The sequence below is a fragment of the Amphibalanus amphitrite genome, unplaced genomic scaffold (genome assembly GCF_019059575.1).
Source record: "Amphibalanus amphitrite isolate SeventyFive unplaced genomic scaffold, NRLGWU_Aamphi_draft 000420F_arrow, whole genome shotgun sequence".
Taxonomy (NCBI): domain Eukaryota; kingdom Metazoa; phylum Arthropoda; class Thecostraca; order Balanomorpha; family Balanidae; genus Amphibalanus; species Amphibalanus amphitrite.
This window is the reverse complement of record NW_024881914.1, coordinates 169,297-191,305: the sequence shown is the minus strand read 5'-3', so window position 1 is coordinate 191,305 and position 22,009 is coordinate 169,297. Positions and strand designations below refer to the sequence as shown.

General features: G+C 53.1%; 1 protein-coding gene and 1 long non-coding RNA gene across 3 annotated transcripts; one reads left to right on the top strand and one right to left on the bottom strand.

Annotated features, from left to right (window-relative positions):
• Positions 1-106: 106 nt before the first annotated feature.
• On the top strand, positions 107-7,171 carry LOC122391062. Its single transcript, XR_006258267.1, has 2 exons — positions 107-364; positions 6,088-7,171. It is a non-coding gene; the product is annotated as an uncharacterized LOC122391062 (long non-coding RNA).
• Positions 7,172-7,581: 410 nt separating this feature from the next.
• LOC122391061 lies at positions 7,582-21,883 on the bottom strand. 2 transcript variants are annotated; one of them, XM_043384599.1, is made up of 7 exons: positions 21,090-21,883; positions 16,183-16,277; positions 15,593-15,762; positions 11,399-11,543; positions 9,420-10,917; positions 8,082-8,229; positions 7,582-7,905 (listed from the first exon to the last, which is right to left on the bottom strand). In XM_043384599.1, exons 5-7 carry the CDS (start codon positions 10,056-10,058, stop codon positions 7,802-7,804), a joined length of 891 nt encoding a protein of 296 aa, XP_043240534.1. In that variant the 5' UTR covers positions 10,059-10,917; positions 11,399-11,543; positions 15,593-15,762; positions 16,183-16,277; positions 21,090-21,883; the 3' UTR covers positions 7,582-7,801. The 2 variants fall into 2 exon arrangements, with proteins under 2 accessions (XP_043240534.1, XP_043240533.1); XM_043384598.1 differs by lacking the exon at positions 21,090-21,883 and adding an exon at positions 20,911-20,930.
• Positions 21,884-22,009: the final 126 nt, after the last annotated feature.

Genomic DNA, 22,009 nt, shown 5'->3' with positions numbered 1-22,009 from the left:
CAATGTTGGAGATGCTACTGCTGGTTTTTCTTGTTTTGGCAAGGTCAAACTAAGGAGAAATGACGGGTCAAAGGTCAAGGTCATTTTTAGCGGACCCTTTCGATTCACATATAACTTTGTTTGCCAATACAGTTTTTAATGCTGGTTATTATTCTGCGTATTGTTAAGTTTGGCAGGTCTTAAATTATTTTAAAATATTTAAATAATTTAACATTTAATTCACCTATCCCAACATGGCTACCGTGCGAGCACCTATCAAAACCTTGATGAAAATAACAAACCGAAAGTCGGAGAAACGCGATTTGACCTTGGACGTGCTCCGTGTCAGTGCACTGGCCTAAGGCGTGCTGAAGAACTTGATTTGGTAGGTACAGTGTGTTTTGGTGTGGGTTATTGTAATTCTAATCTATTGCACGTTGCCTGATTTACGACACAACTTACAAAATTGAAATTGCAGTCGTAAGTAGTGTCATTGTCGCAAGTTGACCTTGCCTTGGGGAAGAGGTCACAGGTCATTCGGGTCATTGTCTCGAAATTTACGTGGTACGTGTAAAATTGTTTGAACTTGAGATCCTGAAAATTGTGTTGCAATCCGTTGATGCTAATGCAAGTTATAGAGCTTGAACTGACAGGTTGTCTATGAAGCCTCCATCCATGCCAGCGAGAGTGTTGAAAATGGTGCATAATATGTTATTTCACAAAAATTCTCCCGATTCCAAAAACGTGTCCCAGATGACCCCCATGACATCCAATGACCTCTGTGATGACCCCAAGTTGACCTATTTGACCTGACGTGTCCCAGATGACCTCTGTGACCTCCAGTAAAGCTCTGATAACTCCAAGCTGTCCTCTGTGACCTCCAGTAAAGCTCTGATAACTCCAAGCTGTCCTCTGTGACCTGGCATGTCCCATATGACCTCTGGACTGTAACCTTTAAGTGATCTCTCTGATGACCCCAAGCTGAACTCTGTGACCTGACATGTCCCAGAAGACCCCCATTTGAGCTCTGTGATGACCATAAGTTGACCTCTGTGACCTGACATGCCCCCAAGTTGCCCTTTGTGACCGACGTGTCTCAGCTGCCTCCGTGGTCTCCAATTGAGCTCTGTGATTACCCCAAGTTGACATCTGTGACCTGACGTGTCCCATATGACCTCTGTAACCTCTACATGACCTCTATGATGACCCCACGTTGACCTCTGTGAGCTGATGTGTCCCAGATGACCCCCATGATCTCCAACAGAGCTCTGTGATGACCCCAAGTTGACCTCTGTTACCTGATGTGTCCCAGATGACCTCAGTGACCTCCAATTGAGCTCTCTGATGACTCCAATCTGACCTCTGTGACCTTAGGTGTCCCAGATGACCTCCAATTGAGCTCTCTGATAACCCCAAGTTGACCTCTGTGACCTGACATGTCCAATATGACCTCTGTGACCTCTAAGTGACCTCTCTGATGACTCCAAGTTGACCTCTGTTACCTGATGTGTCCCAGATGACCCCCATGATCTCCAACAGAGCTCTGTGATGACCCCAAGTTGACCTCTGTTACCTGATGTGTCCCAGATGACCTCAGTGACCTCCAATTGAGCTCTCGACTCTGATGACTCCAATCCAATCTGACCTCTGTGACCTTAGGTGTTCCAGATGACCTCCAATTGAGCTCTCTAATAACCCCAAGTTGACCTCTGTGACCTGACATGTCCCATATGACCTCTGTGACCTCTAAGTGACTTCTCTGATGACCCCAAACTGACCTCTGTGACCTGACGTGTCCCAGATGACCCCCATGACCTTCAATCGAGCTCTGTGATGACCCAAGTTGACCTCTGTGATTTGATGTGTCCGAGATGACCTCCGTAACCTCCAATTGAGCTCTTTGATGATCCTAAGCTGACCTCTGTGACCTGACATGTTCCAGATGACCCTCAATTGAGCTCACTGATGACCCCAAGTTGACCTCTGTGACTTGACGTGTCCTATATGACCTCTGTGACCTCTACGTGACCGGTCTGATGACCCTAAGCTGACCTCTGTGACTTGACATGTCCAAGATGACCTCCGTGACCTCCAATTGAGCTCTGATGACTCCAAGCTGACCTCTGTGACCTGATATGTCCCAGATGACCTCCAATTGAGCTCACTGATGACCCCAAGTTGACCTCTGTGACGTGACGTGTCCCATATGACCTCTGCGACCTCTAAGTGACCTCTATGATGACCTTAAGCTGCCCTCTGTGACCTGACGTGTCCCAGATGACCTCCGTGACCTCCAATTGAGCTCTGATAACTCCAAGCTGACCTATGTAACCTGATATGTCCCAGATGACCTCCAATTGAGCTCAATGATGACCCCAAGTTGACCTCTGTGGCGTGACGTGTCCCATATGACCTCTGCGACCTCTAAGTGACCTCTCTGATGACCACAAGCTGACCTCTGTGACCTGACGTGTCCCAGATGACCCTCAATTGAGCTCTGTGATGACCCCAAGTTGACCTCTGTGACTTGATGTGTCCTATATGACCTCTGTGGCCTCAAGTGACCTCTCTGATGACTCCAAGCATACCCCTGTGACCTGACATGTCCCAGATGACCTCCAATTGAGCTCTCTGATAACCCCAAGTTGACCTCTGTGACCTGACATGTCCCATATGACCTCTGTGACCTCTAAGTGACCTCTCTCATGACCCCAAGCTGACCTGTGTGACCTGACGTCTCCCAGATGACCTCGGTGACCTCCAATTGAGCTCTGATGACTCCAAGCTGACCTCTGTGACCTGTTATGTCCCAGATGACCTCCAATTGAGCTCACTGATGACCCCAAGTTGACCTCTGTGACGTGACGTGTCCCATATGACCTCTGCGACCTCTACGTGACCTCTCTGATGACCCCAAGCTGACCTCTGTGACCTGGTGTGTCCAAGATGACCTCCAATTGAGCTCTCTGATAACCCCAAGTTGACCTCTGTTACCTGACATGTCCCATCTGACCTCTCTGACCTTTAAGTGACCTCTCTCATGACCCCAAGCTGACCTTTGTGACCTGACGTGTCCCAGATGACCTCAGTGACCTCCACTTGAGCTCTGATGACTCCAAGCTGACCTCTGTGACCTCACGTGTCCCATATGACCTCTGCGACCTCAAAGTGACCTCTCTGATGACCTTAAGCTGACTTCTGTAACCTGACGTGTCCCAGATGACCTCCGTGGCCTCTGATGACTCCAAGCTGACCTCTGTAACCTGATATGTTCCAGATGACCTCCAATTGAGCTCACTGATGACCCCAAGCTGACCTCTGTGACGTGATGTGTCCCATATGACCTCTGCGACCTCAACGTGACTGGTCTGATGACCCTAAGTTGACCTCTGTGACTTGACGTGTCCAAGATGACCTCCGTGACCTCCAATTGAGCTATGATGACTCCAAGCTGACCTCTGTGACCTCACGTGTCCCATATGACCTCCACTGATGACCCCAAATTAACCTCTGTGACCTGACGTGTCCCATATGACCTCTGCGACCTCTAAGTGACCTCTCTGATGACCTTAAGCTGACCTCTGTAACCTGACGTGTCCCAGATGACCTCCGTGACCTCTGATGACTCCGAGCTGACCTCTGTAACCTGATATGTCCCAGATGACCTCCAATTGAGCTCACTGATGACCCCAAGTTGACCTCTGTGACGTGATGTGTCCCATATGACCTCTGCGACCTCTACGTGACCGGTCTGATGACCCTAAGCTGACCTCTGTGACTTGACGTGTCCAAGATGACTTCCGTGACCTCCAACTGAGCTCTGATGACTCCAAGCTGACCTCTGTGACCTGATATGTCCCAGATGACCTCCAATTGAGCTCACTGATGACCCCAAGTTGACCTCTGTGACGTGACGTGTCCCATATGACCTCTGCGACCTCTAAGTGACCTCTATGATGACCTTAAGTTGACCTCTGTGACCTGACGTGTCCCAGATGACCTCCGTGACCTCCAATTGAGCTCTGATAACTCCAAGCTGACCTCTGTAACCTGATATGTCCCAGATGACCTCCAATTGAGCTCACTGATGACCCCAAATTGACGTCTGTGACCTGACGTGTCCCATATGACCTCTGCGACCTCTAAGTGACCTCTCTGATGACCCCAAGCTGACCTCTGACCTGGCGTGTCCAAGATGACCTCCAATTGAGCTCTCTGATAACCCCAAGTTGACCTCTGTTACCTGACATGTCCCATATGACCTCTCTGACCTTTAAGTGACCTCTCTCATGACCCCAAGCTGACCTTTGTGACCTGACGTGTCCCAGATGACCTCAGTGACCTCCACTTGAGCTCTGATGACTCCAAGCTGACCTCTGTGACCTCACGTGTCCCATATGACCTCCAATTGTGCTCACTGATGACCCCAAATTGACCTCTGTGACCTGACGTGTCCCATATGACCTCTGCGACCTCTAAGTGACCTCTCTGATGACCTTAAGCTGACTTCTGTAACCTGACGTGTCCCAGATGACCTCCGTGGCCTCTGATGACTCCAAGCTGACCTCTGTAACCTGATATGTCCCAGATGACCTCCAATTGAGCTCACTGATGACCCCAAGTTGACCTCTGTGACGTGATGTGTCCCATATGACCTCTGCGACCTCTACGTGACCGGTCTGATGACCCTAAGTTGACCTCTGTGACTTGACGTGTCCAAGATGACCTCCGTGACCTCCAATTGAGCTATGATGACTCCAAGCTGACCTCTGTGACCTCACGTGTCCCATATGACCTCCAATGATGACCCCAAATTAACCTCTGTGACCTGACGTGTCCCATATGACCTCTGCGACCTCTAAGTGACCTCTCTGATGACCTGAAGCTGACCTCTGTAACCTGACGTGTCCCAGATGACCTCCGTGACCTCTGATGACTCCAAGCTGACCTCTGTAACCTGATATGTCCCAGATGACCTCCAATTGAGCTCACTGATGACCCCAAGTTGACCTCTGTGACTTGATGTGTCCCATATGACCTCTGCGACCTCTACGTGACCGGTCTGATGACCCTAAGCTGACCTCTGTGACTTGACGTGTCCAAGATGACTTCCGTGACCTCCAACTGAGCTCTGATGACTCCAAGCTGACCTCTGTGACCTGATATGTCCCAGATGACCTCCAATTGAGCTCACTGATGACCCCAAGTTGACCTCTGTGACGTGACGTGTCCCATATGACCTCTGCGACCTCTAAGTGACCTCTATGATGACCTTAAGCTGCCCTCTGTGACCTGACGTGTCCCAGATGACCTCCGTGACCTCCAATTGAGCTCTGATAACTCCAAGCTGACCTCTGTAACCTGATATGTCCCAGATGACCTCCAATTGAGCTCACTGATGACCCCAAATTGACCTCTGTGACCTGACGTGTCCCATATGACCTCTGCGACCTCTAAGTGACCTCTTTGATGACCTTAAGCTGACCTCTGTAACCTGACGTGTCCCAGATGACCTCCGTGACCTCTGATGACTCCAAGCTGACCTCTGTAACCTGATATGTCCCAGATGACCTCCAATTGAGCTGTCTGATAACCCCAAGTTGACCTCTGTGACCTGACATGTCCCATATGACCTCTGTGACCTCTAAGTGACCTCTCTCATGACCCCAAGCTGTTCTGTGTGACCTGACGTGTCCCAGATGACCTCCGTGACCTCCAATTGAGCTCTGATGACTCCAAGCTGACCTCTGTGACCTGTTATGTCCCAGATGACCTCCAATTGAGCTCACTGATGACCCCAAGTTGACCTCTGTGACGTGACGTGTCCCATATGACCTCTGCGACCTCTAAGTGACCTCTCTGATGACCCCAAGCTGACCTCTGTGACCTGACGTGTCCCAGAAGGGCCCCAATTGAGCTCTGCGATGACCATAAGTTGACCTTTGTGACCTGACGTGTCCCAGACGACCCCCATCTCTCTCTCTCCTCTCTCTCTCTCTCTTTCTCTCTCTCTTCACGTGCCGGTGTCGCGGGTCCTATAGGCAAATTTTGTACATACCAGTGTTGATCCCCAGTCTCTGACCGGACATGTATTTATCCTTCCCGCAGGATGCCGGCGGCGGCGACGACAGTGCGCCGGCGCACATCTCTATGGAGGTGGACACGGCGACCCGTGGGCGACCGCCGCTGCCGCGGTTTGCTACAGGTGGCCATGGCCACTAATCTGTTGGAGGAGGCGCCCCCGGCACAGGTCCCAACCGCCGGAGACGCGGCAGAGACCGGGCAGTGGGCTGGCTTCCAGTCGCGATACGACGCGGTCGTGACAGCGTCTCAGTGCACAGGACTACCTGTGGACGATTGTTGAGAGACGGCGCGGGGCACCGATAGAAGCTTGTCTGCCGGAGATCAAATCCTGTCTGCTGGTGGTATATATGTAATGCCGCGTAGCCCGGTGTCCGTGATGATCTTTTAAGGCCGAGCTAAGCTACACTAAGCGTGACCGTCCAGGAAACTAGAAAGCACCCACGTGTACTGCGTGTTCGTGCTCACTGGATTTCTTTGATACCGGCCTCTACGATTATCCATATTTTCCTTGAGCTACCGTATGCCCACGTAAGCGTGATAACGAGCGAGTGCCATGCCGATAATACGATATGTATGAACAAGAATATCTTGTGATTGCAATTGCACAGCGATGTACTACCGAAGTTCATCGCTGAAAATTGCATCTAGACCTGTGTAATTTCTTACTGTTAGCTCGACAGTAGTTTCGGTAGCAGACAGTATGTAGACTACTTGTGTCTTGTAGACAGTAGAGCTCGTCTTGACGGCGAAATGTCATTGTCCAATTTTTCACTGACCGGCGACCGCGGGATGACATTAACAACACTGTATGTCACGCCGTGCACATTATGAGCTGACCTTTCCGTGACCTCTCACTGGTAGCCCGCTACATAGCCATGAGGGGTCGGTGTGTCTGTCGTTAGGCGTCCCGGCCGGTCCGCCGGTCTCCGGCTGTCTGGGTGACGGACGGCGTCTGTGGCGACCCCGCTCGGGACGCACCAGCCGCTGGCTCTCCGGCAGACGGCGCACGACCTGGGTGTTACCCGTTGCCATTATCCATTATCCATTAGCAATCCACATGTGCCTATGTCTGTTTTCGTTGTGAATAAATGTTTGCCTTGACAAGCGAGTTGAAATATCTTTCAATCGCCCAGTGTCATTCGATGCGATGCCCCATCACATGCCGTCGAAAAGGCTATCTCACTCCACGCTGGGGCTCCTAGATTTTCGCGCCTGATGGGGGAGGGGCTGAACCGTGAACCCCCCAGTGAAGGGGCTGAACAGCCCCCCCCCCCATCCCCTCGATTCCAACTCAGCTCCTTGACTAGATACGTGTGTTGGTAGTATTAGAACGAGTATTAGAACTCCACCTGAGACGAGGCCACTTGCCTGGTGCCCTCACCCTGCTGACCTTGAAAGACTTGAGCCTTAACTTTTAGTGTCGCACAGATGCATGCTAAGGCGTGCCAAAGAACGGCGGCGCTACCGTCTGATCGCTTTCAAGATGGTCTCACTCTATTTCTCTTCAAAAACTGTAGCTTGATCACCAGGGTTATATATTAACTGTGAAACTGAACACGCCCAGCGCTGGCACACGCGCGGAGCGGCTTCACATGCGTATACTCTCGGTCATCACATGTGGACATTACACGAGGCCCGGCCGAACAGAACTTGGTGCCGCTAGCGGCCTGGTAGTGCACGGTCAGGCACGGCTCGAAGCCGACGCCACTGACGACGGCGAAGCGCTCCATGTCCTTGACTAGCTGTGCGGGACCGATGCGGTCCACGAAGCGGAAAGGTCCGCCGGTGAGTGGCGGGAAGCCGAGACCCAACACGCTGGCTTCGAGGTCGCCACGTCGAGACCTGTCAAAATGCGGTGCACTTAGGCCTACAACTGAGGCAACCACAATCACGAGTCAGGAGTCAGGTTAATGGTGGCAATGCGATTCATATAAATAGATTAAGCAAAGTAAATCAGGCTATGAACTGAATAATTCAAGTCACATCCACCTTCTCAGCTAGCAATGTGAATCTCTCACCGACGTCGGGCTCGTCTTCCATAGCCTGTTCGGTGAGCCCCAGAAGCCGGGCGCCATCCACAGAGCGGGCGACGAACGCGTCGGCGTACTGGGCCAGACCGAGAGAGCGCAGCCAGCCGCCCACCGGAACGCAGCTCCATTCAGAGACCTGACAAAGAACGGATCGGTCACTCTACCTGTACCATAACATTGCAATATTTTCACTGTCCACGTAGCCATCGGGAGTCGGTGTGCCGAACCCTACCTGTGTGGTAGCAGCGCGAAGCGGAGCGCTGGGCGTCGGGTCCACGGCGCCGGCACTTCCACCGGCCACAGCATCACAGCTCAGTCTTAACAGCCTAATATCAGCAAACATCCGTCTCTAGAAAACCAGCAGCACGTGACGTACCGCTAGTAGCCCGGTAGTGCTCGCAGCAGCGTCAAGCTCTCCTGGCGACCGACGAACAATGGACGGTCAAAGAAAGTGAGGGCAGGAATATGGTCAGGGTGGGATCAGATATACAACTTACGGGAGCTGACAGGAGCTGCCAGGAGCCTACGGCAGCTGTCATGAGCTGTCATGAGCTGCCAGGAGCTAAAAGGAACTTACGGGAGCTGCAAGAGGTCCACGGAAGTTGACAGGAGCAAAACAGGAGCTTACGGGAGCTGCAATGAGCTTACGGGAGCTGACAAGCTGACAGGAGCGAGGTTACAGCTAGGCGAAGTCACAAAAGTCGGTATAGGTCACAGGAAAACAAACGAATGTCACAAGAAGTCACACGAAGACGACGGGTCCTACGAGGTCACAGGAAGTCAGGCGAGGGTGGGAGAAGCCACTCAAAGCTCAGCGAGATAAAAGGTTGAGGAAAGCTCACGTGGTCATGCGAAGTCTCTAGAGGTCATATGAGATCACAAGGAATCAGTAGAGGTCAGATGAGCTTATAATAAGTCTGGCGACGCCCCACAAAGTCAAACAAGTTTTTTTTCTTGTCGTGAATGACGTGTGGATGAGCTAGTATGTGTGAGGGAGATGTGCCATGAAATAAGCTGAAAGGCTTTTGCACCGATCCCAGACTGTAGTGTATGATGTCTACACATGTGAAAACATTCAATAAAACCGAGCAAACAAAACAAACAAAACAAGATCACGCATTGTCCTACGGTCGGAGAGGTCACACGAAAGTTAGGTGAGGTCACATGAGGTCATCGCAATAAAGCGGTTTCACTTCCATACTCATGTTACTTCCCCTTACTTTGCGTGACCTCGTGGGTCATCACCCGACAACTGCCCTCCCAAGTGCTCAGATACCTATCCATCTCGCCCCACCTGCGGACGAGTATTGGCGCCGCAGGACCCACCTGGTGAGGGAGGCTCCGTTCGGAACTGTCTCCGTGTCCGTCTCGATCCGGGCTCGCGGCGGTGACCAGCGCGTCCTCTGGCGCGTCACCAGTCGCAGCAGACCCGACGTCAGACGACGCAGCTCTGGCAACGCGGTCTGCATGCGGCCCCAGATGGCGCGCTGCCGAGAGCGCAGACGGCGTCACGTGGCTCCCGCAGCTGCCACCCGCCACCAGGGGGCAGGCGCCGTCCAGGGCCACCACCAGCTGCTGCAGCTCGGCCTCCCGGCGCGGCCGGCGCAGGGTCGGCGGACGCAGCGACAGCGCGCCGTCAGCCAGCGGCTCCAGCCGGGTCAGCGCCGGCCGGTCCTCGGGCGGCACCTCGCGGCGCACAGTCTCCTCGGCGGCGGCACTGAGATCGCGCACGGCGCGCTGCAGCACTGAGAACTGGTGGAACGACGGGTGGTACCAGTCCCGCGCACGACCGGCACACAGCGCAACGAACTCGCCCGGAAAACGCACACTGTCACACGGTGCATCAGCGTCGCTCGATTCGATGGACGCGTCCCCACATCTAAGCACTGACTGGCGTTCACTGTCAGAAGTTCGTGACACACCCTGGCTAGTCTGTGTCAAATAGTCTGACCGGTCACCACACATAAAAAGAGTATTTTGGTCAGTGACACAGCCCGTGCGAGTCCCACACTCGTCGCAGTCGACGGGAGTCTGACAGCGTGGCACAGCTGTCCAACTCACTCATTTCACAATCATCAGCTGCCTCCAGCTCTCTGATGGCCGGCTGGCTCCAGGTCGGACCAGTTAACCACGAGCCGCTGCTAGTCTAGAGCTGCTCGGCCCCGTCCCCAGAGTGCTGCGCTGTGCCGCCGGCCGGCGCCGGCTGCCGCTCCGCCCAGTCAGCGGTGGTGACCAGCAGCTGACCGACCAGCCAGAGCAGCTGGTGCGCCAGCGGCGCCGGCAGTCGCGCCGGCTCCACCTCGCCGTGCGCCAGCCGGTCGCGCAGCCGCGGCCCGGCCGGCCACACGAGCAGGTCGCAGAGCTGACAGAGCACGGCGTCCCCGCAGAGGGCGCGTAGCGAGCCCCAGCACCAGAAAGCCGTGCCACACCAGGTTACGGACGTTCAGAGTGCACGGCGGTCCGAGCAGCAGCCGCAGCAGGTGCACTCCGGTGTAGTTCCCAAGATGCTGACGAGTTTCGGCGCACTTATTAAGTCTTTGAGCAGGGGTGGAACCCGTGAACATTCCAGAAACAATATGTTACCAAGCCCTCGGTCGGTGGCAGTGCACAGTTCGGCCATGTGCAGAGTGGTGAGCCGCCGGTCCCAGCTCCTGTCCAGTCGGCGCACGCACGTAGGTTCAAACGGCAGCCACCGGGCGGCCAGCCGCCGCAGCCGCGCGCGCATCGTCCGCGGCGCGCAGCAGCCGCCGCAGCGGGCCGCAAAGAGACAGCGTGCCGCCGTAGCTGGGCGAGTCGGCCAGGCCAGGCATAAAATCCGCGACATCTGTCCACAGCAGAAGACCGTCACTGTCAACAATATTTAATATCGTCAATCACTTTCGTCATCCGTAGCTTGTTCGTGCAAACCCTCAAATAATTTCTGCACAAAAGGTGAGAGAAATGACGATGCATCATCGTGGGCATACCAGGCTTCCCCCACCTCCCGTTCGCCCTTTTCGATGATATTGACGTCAGTGAGGTTGAAGTCAACCCACAAGCAGACTATTCAACTAATGTGTAGCGTGATATGGTGATATCAAATTTCATTAAGTCTTCTTATAGTCTCACGTTGTGAAATCCGTGAAATACTCCCAGGTCAAGTCATTAATCCTTCGTAAGTTATATTCAACCAGTCATTCAAACAAAGCAAAGCATGGCAACGCGCGCGTCCGCCATTGAAGATGATTTTGATATGCACCGGTCATATTCAGTAAGTCGTAAGTACTATGACTACTTTTATTATTAAAATTCAAATTCAGTCATACCGTATTAGCGGAGAGCAGCCAGGTATAGGTTGGCCGGCGTTGGCACCCTCTGCAGTCTCAGCACTGCCGGCGGCCCAGAGGCAGGCTCGGCCATCTCCATGCACCGGCACAGAGGCAACGGCGCTACAGGCCGCTTTGTCGCCTTCTGTAACAAAAAAAATAAAACAGTTCAGAGAACACACACACACACAAATGAACTAGCGGTTAAGGCCAAACAGCATCAAATTATGGGAACGTGTCTGTTTGCTTTTAACTGTTCTGTTAATACAAACGACGCCCATTAAAATAAAAAACAACAGCTGCATAAAAATCAGAATTCAATAAGCCGATCATGGAAACGGAAATACCCTGATTAAAAGCAAGAGTTTTAGTTAAGCCTTTTGATGCAACACAAGTGCGTTATGATGTACGGAATTGGGTGTATGGGTGAATATTTGAGTAACACGAACGAGTGGGGACTCGATATGGACTACTTCGGTTAAAGTCATGATCAATTGACACCTGTATCCGAATGAGGATGCTGTCTTCAAAATCGGCGGAATACGGTGCAGTGCTGCCGGTCGCGGTCGCGTGTACCAGCCAGCACACTCGGTAGCCGCAGCTCCACCCGTCAGCCTGTTGCGGCGTATCCGGGACGACGAGACGCCAACTGGCCCACTTGAGCTGGGGCACCGCCGCCTCCATGAGGAGCTGCACCGCCTCGGTGTCGCTCTGAGCCGGCGAACAGCCCATCGAGTTACAGAACACCACTACTTGGTGGCGCCAGCTCACCACGAACAACACCCAATGGTTGCCGACATTCAGCGGCAGCAGCCAGGTGTCCAGTGTGGCGAACCGCCTGAAGAATACCGCCGTGCAGCGTGTACATGCTGCCGCGATGCACTGACGCCAGAACACGGACAGCGCCAGCACCGGCGGAGAGGATACCGACTCGCTGAACAGGTCCAGATCCTCGTCGGTTAGCCACTTCCTGGAGACTGGTGTCTTCTTTCCTGGTAGAGGCGCTCGCTGCAGCTGGTCTGTGGCTGGCCGCGCTCGCTGCAGCTGGTCTGTGGCTGGCCGCGCTCGCTGAAGCTGCTCTGTAGCTGGCCGCGCTCGTTGCAGCTGGTCGGTGGCTGGCCGCGCTCGCTGCAGCTGGTCTGTGGCTGACCGCGCTCGCTGCAGCTGCTCTGTAGCTGGCCGCGCTCGCTGCAGCTGGTCTGTGGCTGGCCGCGCTCGCTGCAGCTGCTCTGTAGCTGGCCGCGCTCGCTGCAGCTGGTCTGTGGCTGGCCGCGCTTGTCCGGTAGGCCACTGTCGAGGTAGCGGTGGCGTTTTCTTCGGCTGCAGATTCGCCGGCAAACAGCTTTGCGGCGGTCTTGCCCGTGCGTACCACGTAGGTCTCTTCGAGTGGTCTCGCTTCGCCCAGTTTTCTTCCTGAGCCTCCGGGTGCGTCAGAGCGTCGAGAGCTTTGCGTTTTTTCCCCTTGGGGACGGGCCGGGTGGGCACCAAGTCGTCCTTCATCTTGGAGGCGGTGTCCTTGATAAGGAGGCGCACGAAATCGCCAGGCCGAAGACGTGTTCGTCCCACCAGGAGCTGCTTTTTCAGGACCCGCATGTGTGATTCTACGGCTGCGTTGCTGATCACACAGTCTGTAAGAATCTGGCTCCACAGTGGGGCTAGCGGCATGACCGCTCGCAGCAGGTACTCCACCAACTCCGGACAGAAGTACGGGTTTGTGACTTGTTTGACCGAGGCCTTCACGTCCTCCTCTCGGGCACGTCTGGCGACATCCTCAAAGTACCGCCCGAATGACGTCCGTGCCCGGTAAGTCTTCGCGTGCTCGTCTTCGGGAACGGGATCTTTCTCGATCTCACCGTCGTCGGCATCACCGTCAGACCCTGCCGCCGCCGCCGAGTTCAAGTCTGACAGGTCCAGCTGGTCCACGCACTCAGTTGACATCGCCAGGATGCACAACTTCCTGAAGCACTGGTCTAGGGCCGGGAGGGACGACGCCTGCTGCATCTTGGCGAACAGCCACATGTAGCCCATTTTTGCGGCTCCCTCGACTCCCTTGCCCTTAAGCGTGCTGGAAAAGCTGTGAGAGATGTGGGCTCCACACAGGCTGATGAGAGAGGCCGGTCGCGGGTCCGAGTTGCTGACGGCTTTCCAACACGTCTCGAGGTAGGCCAGGGTCGTCGTTTTCATAAGACCCTCCGCCACGGCGTGTATCAGCGCCCAGCTGAAGTCGGTCACGATGCGGGGAGGCTCCAGGGTCGCTCTCGTCACCAGCCAGTAGCCGTGCGCCAGCTGGGAGAGGAAGTGTGCGACTGTGGGAACAGTATGGCTCTCCGCGAGGAGGTGTGCCAGCGGGTAACTTCTGGTCTCTGCCTCGGGGCTCTCGGCGATGAGGGCATAGAGAAATGGTTGTTTCTCGCCGACCTGGCGGGTCACGGAGCCGGTGGCGTCCAGGTGGAGCGGTGTCGGTGCTCGGTGGTACTTCCTTAGGAAGTGTTCTCGGTACAAGTGTACCACCAGCGGCACTTTGCCGATTAGCTGGACGCCGCCCTTCAGGATCTTGCTTGTCCCGTCCTCGGATCGAGACACGTCCATTGTCGAGGCCACGTCCTCTGACCAGTCGGCAGAATAGCGCTCGGTCGCGCGGCGCTCGTAGGCAGCTTGGCGCAGAACTGCAGCCGGCGGTGCTTGTGTCACATTTCCGTCGAGCAGGTGCGCATCGGGTGTCTGCTGCAACATCTTTTGCCTTATGAGATAGGCTCCCTGTTGGTCGACGAGAGCGGCGGTGGCATGGCGGCGCTCTCCGCTCAGGTGGCGGTGTGCAAAATATTTCTGATGAGCCGCGCTGGCAGACCCGAACACCTGGCAGTGGATGGTGGTTTGGCTCCCCGGCGCCGGCGGGTGGCGGACCACGAAACGGTACCGATGGCAGCCGGGGAATCGACAGGTAGCGAAAGTCGTGAGGAACGGCGTTTTGTTCTTCCGGGACCCATCTTTCTTGAGGTGCCGTCTGCGAATTGCCAGCACGCATTTCGGCCCAGGCGTGGACCGAATAAATGCTGCGGCAAACATAGTCGTCCATCCCTTCTTCAGTGAGTGTCCGGAAAAGACTTGTGGCACTTCTTCCTCTGTGAGCGAAAATTCGAATGCCGACGTCTCCGTCTCAATCGGCGTCTCCTGTAGCGTCTTCAGTCGCGGCTCCGGCTCCGGACGCGGCTCCGGGCGCGTCTCCAGTCTCGGTTCCGGCTCCGAACACGGCTCGGGATCCGGTCCCAGCTCCATGCGTAGCTCCTCGGGCGGCTCCGGACGCGACTCCGGGCGCGGCTCCGTGCGCGACTCCGGGCGCGGCTCCGTGCGCAACTCCGGGCGCGGTTCCGGACGCGGCTCCGGGCGCGTCTCCAGTCTCGGTTCCGGCTCCGAACACGGCTCGGGATCCGGTCCCAGCTCCATGCGTAGCTCCTCGGGCGGCTCCGTGCGCGACTCCGGGCGCGGCTCCGTGCGCGACTTCGGGCGCGGCTCCGTGCGCGACTCCGGGCGCGGCTCCGGACGCGGCTCCGGGCGCGTCTCCAGTCTCGGTTCCGGCTCCGAACACGGCTCGGGATCCGGTCCCAGCTCCATGCGTAGCTCCTCGGGCGGCTCCGGGCGCGTCTCCGGACGTGTCTCCGGGCGCAGCTCCGGGCGCGTCTCCAGTCTCGGTTCCGACTCCGAGCACGGCTCCGGATTCGGTCCCATCTCCATGCGCGGCTCCGGGCGCGGCTCCGGTCTCGGTTCCATGCGCGGCTCCGGGTGCAGATCCGGTCTCGGTTCCATGCGCGACTCCGGGCACGACTCCGGGCACGGCTCCGGGCGCAGCTTCTGACAAAACTCCGGCGCAAAGTCTAGTTCTATGCCTGGTTCCGCCACAACCAGTCCGGTCGGCAGAACACAGAACCTCGGGATCGGAGTGGTTGGATTGGTGGATATGGCTGGTAGGTTGGACGAAGGCTCAGGCGCGAAGAGCTTCATCACTTGCCTAGGAACCAGGAAAAGGAAGACATTAAAAAAAAAACATAAAAGGACGTTTGTAGCGACGTTAATATTAACGTCGTTTCATAACTTCGCTTTAAAACAAACTTCTGTTAAAAAATCGTTTAAACTGAAGTAGGCAATACATAAAACAAGCAACGGAAAACATAAACTGCATAGGTATTGAAAACATACCTTTGGAAAGTCCCGCCTCTGATGAAACTTCGTCGGAGAGCACTCGCCCTTGCTGCAGCTGCCAAACGCTGTTTTTGGTTCTTTGGCTTTCCCTCCAGGTGTAAAAGTGAAGATAGCCAGAAGATATTTTTCGCTGGCGAATGCCCTCCTCTGGATGCCTCCAAAATGCCCTACAGGTGAAAAGAAAACATGATTCAAGTAGTAAAAATGCAAAAGGTGAGCTCAGTCCTGGCTGTTCGAAAGGGACAAAACATTTACAGTGTTGAAGTGAGGGCACAAAGGGGTCAATCATATCCACACATGACAACGAGCAGTCAAAAGGTAAAGGCTCAAACAACTCTTACTTTTTTGATTATATAACTATTATAAAACAACAATTTTTCCATTTTTCAAAGTAGAAGTGTAGTTGCATAGAACGATGGGTATGTCTGAGACCAAAATAACCACTTAACCCAAAAAAGTTACAGATGACAGCCTGAATCATCTGCTGATTATTCATAGATCAAATGCAGCTATGTGGTACATCAAGGAGGCATACGCATAAGCTATTCAGAACCTATTCATGATTCAGTGTTACTGAAATGTCTTACCGGTGCCAGGCTGGAGACAGAAGGCGTGTTTTCAGCAAGAGGGGGTCGTCCACCACCACCAGTTGGAGCCATGGTCGTGGTCGTGGGAGTCCTGGCTGTTCGAAAGGGAACGATTGGAGGTTACGGAGGTCATCTGGGACACGTCAGGTAACATAGATCAACTTAAGGTCATCACAGAGCTCTGTTGGAGATCATGGGGGTCATCTTGGACACGTCAGGTCACAGAGGTCAGCTTGCAGTCATCAGAGAGGTCACTTAGAGGTCGTGGAGGTCATATGGGACACGTCAGGTCACAGAGGTCAGCTTGGGGTCATCGGAGAGGTCAGTTAGAGGTCGCAGAGGTCATATGGGACACGTCAGTTCACAGAGATCAACTTGGGGTCATCAGTGAGCTCAATTGGAGGTCATCTAGGACATATCAGGTCACAGAGGTCAGCTTGGAGTCATCAGAGCTCAATTGGAGGTCCCGGAGGTCATCTGGGACACGTCAGGTCACACAGGTCAGCTTGGGGTCATGAGAGAGGTCACTTAGAGGTCACAGAGGTCATGTGGGACATGTCAGGTCACATAGGTCAACTTGGGGTCATCAGAGAGCTCAATTGGAGGTCATCTGGGACATGTCAGGTCACAGAGGTCAGCTTAAGATCATCAAAGAGCTCAATTGGAGGTTACGGAGGTCATCTCGGACAAGTAGTCACAGAGGTCAACTTGGGTCATCATAGAGCTCGATTGAAGGTCATGGGGGTCATCTTGGACACGTCAGGTCACAGAGGTCAGCTTGGGGTCATCAGAGAGGTCACGTAGAGGTCGCAGAGGTCATATGGGACACGTCAGGTCGCAGAGGTCAACTTGGGGTCATCAGTGAGCTCAATTGGAGGTCATCTGGGACATATCAGGTCACAGAGGTCAGCCTGGAGTCACCAGAGCTCAATTGGAGGTCACGGAGGTCATCTGGGACACGTCAGGTCACACAGGTCAGCTTGGGGTCATGAGAGAGGTCACTTAGAGGTCACATAGGTCATATGGGACATGTCAGGTCACAGAGGTCAACTTGGGGTTATCAGAGAGCTCAATTGGAGGTCCTCTGGCACATGTCAGGTCACAGAGATCAGCTTGGAGTCATCAGAGAGGTCACTTGAGGTCACCGAGGTCATATGGGACACGTCAAGTCACAGAGGTCAACTTGGGGTCATCATAGAGCTCAATTGAGGGTCATCTGGGACACGTCAGGTCACAGAAATCAGCTTAGGATCATCAAAGAGCTCAATTGGAGGTTACGGAGGTCATCTCGGACACGTCAAGTCACAGAGGTCAACTTGGGTCATCACAGAGCTCGATTGAAGGTCATGGGGGTCATCTGGGACACGTCAGGTCACAGAGGTCAGCTTGGGGTCATCAGAGAAATCACTTAGAGGTCACAGAGGTCATATGGGACACGTCCGGTCACAGAAGTCAACTTGCGGTTAGCAGAGAGCTCAATTGGAGGTCATCTGGGACATATCAGGTCACAGAGGTCAGCTTGGAGTCATCAGAGCTCAATTGGAAGTCACAGAGGTCATCTGGGACACCTCAGGTCACACAGGTCAGCTTGGGGTCATGAGAGAGGTCACTTAAATGTCACAGAGGTCATATGGGACATGTCAGGTCACAGAGGTTAATTTGGGGTTACCTATTGGGACATGTCAGGTCACAGAGATTAGCTTGGAATCATCAGAGAGGTCACTTGAGGTCATAGAGGTCATATGGGACACGTCAAGTCACAGAGGTCAACTTGGGGTCAACACAGAGTTCAATTGAGGGTCATGGGGGTCATCTGGGACACGTCAGGTCGAAGAGGTCAGCTTGGGGTCATCAGAGAAGTCACTTAGACGTCACAGAGGTCATATGGGACACGTCAGGTCACAGAGGTCAGCTTGGAGTTATCAGAGCTAAACTGGAGGTCATGGAGGTCATCTGGGACACGTCAGGTCAAAAAGGTCAACTTGGGGTCAACACAGAGCTCGATTGAAGGTCATGTGGGTCATCTTGGACACGTCAGGTCACAAAGGTCAGCTTGGGGTCATCAGAGAGGTCACTTAGAGGTCGTGGAGGTCATATGGGACACGTCAGGTCACAGAGGTCAGCTTGGGGTCATCGGAGAGGTCACTTAGAGGTCGCAGAGGTCATATGGGACACGTCAAGTCACAGAGATCAACTTGGGGTCATCAGTGAGCTCAATTGGAGGTCATCTAGGACATATCAGGTCACAGAGGTCAGCTTGGAGTAATCAGAGCTCAATTGGAGGTCACGGAGTTCATCTGGGACACGTCAGGTCACAGAGGTCAGCTTAAGGTCAACAGAGAGGTCATTTAGAGGTCGCAGAGGTCATCTTGGACACGTCAGGTCACACAGGTCAGCTTGGGGTCATCAGAGAGATCATTTAGAGGTCACATAGGTCATTTGGAATACGTCAGGTCACAGAGGTCAGCTTGGGGTCATCATAGAGCACAATTGGAGGTTACGGAGGTCATCTGGGACATGTCAAGTCACAGAGGTCAACTTGGGTCGTCACAGAGCTCAACTGGAGGTCATCTGGGACATCTCAAGTCACAGAGATCAGCTTGGAGTCATCAGAGAGGTCACTTGAGGTCACAGAGGTCATATGGGACACGTCAAGTCACAGAGGTCAACTTGAGGTCATCAGAGAGGTCACTTAGAGGTCGCAGAGGTCATATGGGACACGTCAGGTCACAGAGGTCAACTTGGGGTCATCAGTGAGCTCAATTGGAGGTCATCTGGGACATATCAGGTCACAGAGGTCAGCTTGGAGTCATCAGAGCTCAATTGGAGGTCACGAAGGTCATCTGGGACACGTCAGGTCACAGAGGTCAGCTTAAGGTCAACAGAAGGTCACTTAGAGATCGCAGAGGTCATATGGGACACGTCAGGTCACAGAGGTCAACTTAGGGTCATCAGTGAGCTCAATTACAGGTCATCTGGGACATATCAGGTCACAGAGGTCAGCTTGGAGTTATCAGAGCTAAACTGGAGGTCATGGAGGTCATCTGGGACACGTCAGGTCAAAAAGGTCAACTTAAGGTCAACACAGAGCTCGATTGAAGGTCATGGGGGTCATCTTGGACACGTCAGGTCACAAAGGTCAGCTTGGGGTCATCAGAGAGGTCACTTAGAGGTCGTGGAGGTCATATGGGACACGTCAGGTCACAGAGGTCAGCTTGGGGTCATCGGAGAGGTCACTTAGAGGTCGCAGAGGTCATATGGGACACGTCAGGTCACAGAGATCAACTTGGGGTCATCAGTGAGCTCAATTGGAGGTCATCTAGGACATATCAGGTCACAGAGGTCAGCTTGGAGTAATCAGAGCTCAATTGGAGGCCACGGAGTTCATCTGGGACACGTCAGGTCACAGAGGTCAGCTTAAGGTCAACAGAGAGGTCATTTAGAGGCTGCAGAGGGCATATGGGACACGTCCGGCCACAGAGGTCAACTTGGGGTCATCAGTGAGCTCAATTAGAGGTCATCTGGGACATATCAGGTCACAGAGGTCAGCTTGGAGTCATCAGAGCTCAATTGGAGGTCACGGAGGTCATCTTGGACACGTCAGGTCACACAGGTCAGCTTGGGGTCATCAGAGAGATCATTTAGAGGTCACAGAAGTCATTTGGGATACATCAGGTCACAGAGGTCAGCTTGGGGTCATCAAAGAGCACAATTGGAGGTTACGGAGGTCATCTGGGACATGTCAAGTCACAGAGGTCAACTTGGGTCATCACAGAGCTCAATTGGAGGTCATCTGGGACATCTCAAGTCACAGAGATCAGCTTGGAGTCATCAGAGAGGTCACTTGAGGTCACAGAGGTCATATGGGACACGTCAAGTCACAGAGGTCAACTTGGGGTCATCAGAGAGGTCACTCAGAGGTCGCAGAGGTCATATGGGACACGTCAGGTCACAGAGGTCAACTCGGGGTCATCAGTGAGCTCAATTGGAGGTCATCTGGGACATATCAGGTCACAGAGGTCAGCTTGGAGTCATCAGAGCTCAATTGGAGGTCACGAAGGTCATCTGGGGCACGTCAGGTCACAGAGGTCAGCTTAAGGTCAACAGAGAGGTCACTTAGAGATCGCAGAGGTCATATGGGACACGTCAGGTCACAAAGGTCAACTTAGGGTCGTCAGTGAGCTCAATTACAGGTCATCTGGCACATATCAGGTCACAGAGGTCAGCTTGGAGTTATCAGAGCTCAATTGGAGGTCACGGAGGTCATCTGGGACACGTCAGGTCACACAGTTCAGCTTGGGGTCATGAGAGAGGTCACTTAGAGGTCACAGAGGTCATATGGGACATGTCAGGTCACAGAGGTTAACTTCGGGTTATCAGAGAGCTCAATTGGACTGGTTTACGGTACAGTCCAGAGGTCATATGGGACATGCCAGGTCACAGAGGTCAGCTTGGAGTTATCAGAGCTTTACTGGAGGTCACAGAGGTCATCTGGGACAGGTCAGGTCAAATAGGTCAACTTGGGGTCATCACAGAAGTCATTGGATGTCATGGGGGTCATCTGGGACACGTTTTTGGAAACATATTATGCACCATTTTCAACACTCTCGCTGGCATGGATGGAGGCTTCATAGACAACCTGTCAGTTCAAGCTCTATAACTTGCATTAGCATCAACGGATTGCAACACAATTTTCAGGATCTCAAGTTCAAACAATTTTACACGTACCACGTAAATTTCGAGACAATGACCCGAATGACCTGTGACCTCTTCCCCAAGGCAAGGTCAACTTGCGACAATGACACTACTTACGACTGCAATTTCAATTTTGTAAGTTGTGTCATAAATCAGGCAACGTGCAATAGATTAGAATTACAATAACCCACACCAAAACACACTGTACCTACCAAATCAAGTTCTTCAGCACGCCTTAGGCCAGTGCACTGACACGGAGCACGTCCAAGGTCAAATCGCGTTTCTCCGACTTTCGGTTTGTTATTTTCATCAAGGTTTTGATAGGTGCTCGCACGGTAGCCATGTTGGGATAGGTGAATTAAATGTTAAATTATTTAAATATTTTAAAATAATTTAAGACCTGCCAAACCTAACAATACGCAGAATAATAACCAGCATTAAAAACTTTATTGGCAAACAAAGTTATATGTGAATCGAAAGGGTCCGCTAAAAATGACCTTGACCTTTGACCCGTCATTTCTCCGTAGTTTGACCTTGCCAAAACAAGAAAAACCAGCAGTAGCATCTCCAACATTGGTTGCATCATTGAGCAAAAAACTATTGAAATCTAAGGGGTCCTCCTTTCTCACCTGGCCACGTGGTCACTTCCACTTCCTGTATTACACATACGTGACCTTGATTCTGACCTTTGACCTACTATATATCAGTTCGTGCTGCTTGCCAAAGTAAGAAACTGATATTTTTGAAATCAGCTCTTCATGGACTATAGTTGTACCAATTTTTACGAGAATCCAAAGGGTCCGCCGAGAATGACCTTGAACTTTGACCTAAGATTCCTCAGTTCTTAGGGGGTGCCAAGCCTAGGTGATTTATTTTCATAATAAGCATGTCCTGCTCTATCTACCCTGTTAATTTAAATCGATTCTGAGGGGTCCGTTTTTGTCATTTTTTCCACGAATGTGGTGCTGGAATCCGAATCCGAATTTGAAGCCAACTTTATGAACGTTATTGTATGGGGATTCTACAGTGACGTTCTTAAAACAAATGAAAACTTCAAGCCTTCAGGACATTTTCATTTTGAAATAACTACGGAAAGCTTTTATTTTCATGAATGAAATTCAAAAAATGAATT

Excerpts from the sequence above, each read along its gene's own strand:
- LOC122391061 (XM_043384599.1), bottom strand. The coding sequence starts at position 10,058 with ATGTGTGGTGACCGGTCAGACTATTTGACACAGACTAGCCAGGGTGTG. Across the intron at positions 8,230-9,419 it reads AACGGAGCCTCCCTCACCAG|GTCTCTGAATGGAGCTGCGT; the intron begins GTGGGTCCTGCG and ends GTTCTTTGTCAG. Across the intron at positions 7,906-8,081 it reads GGAAGACGAGCCCGACGTCG|GTCTCGACGTGGCGACCTCG; the intron begins GTGAGAGATTCA and ends GCATTTTGACAG.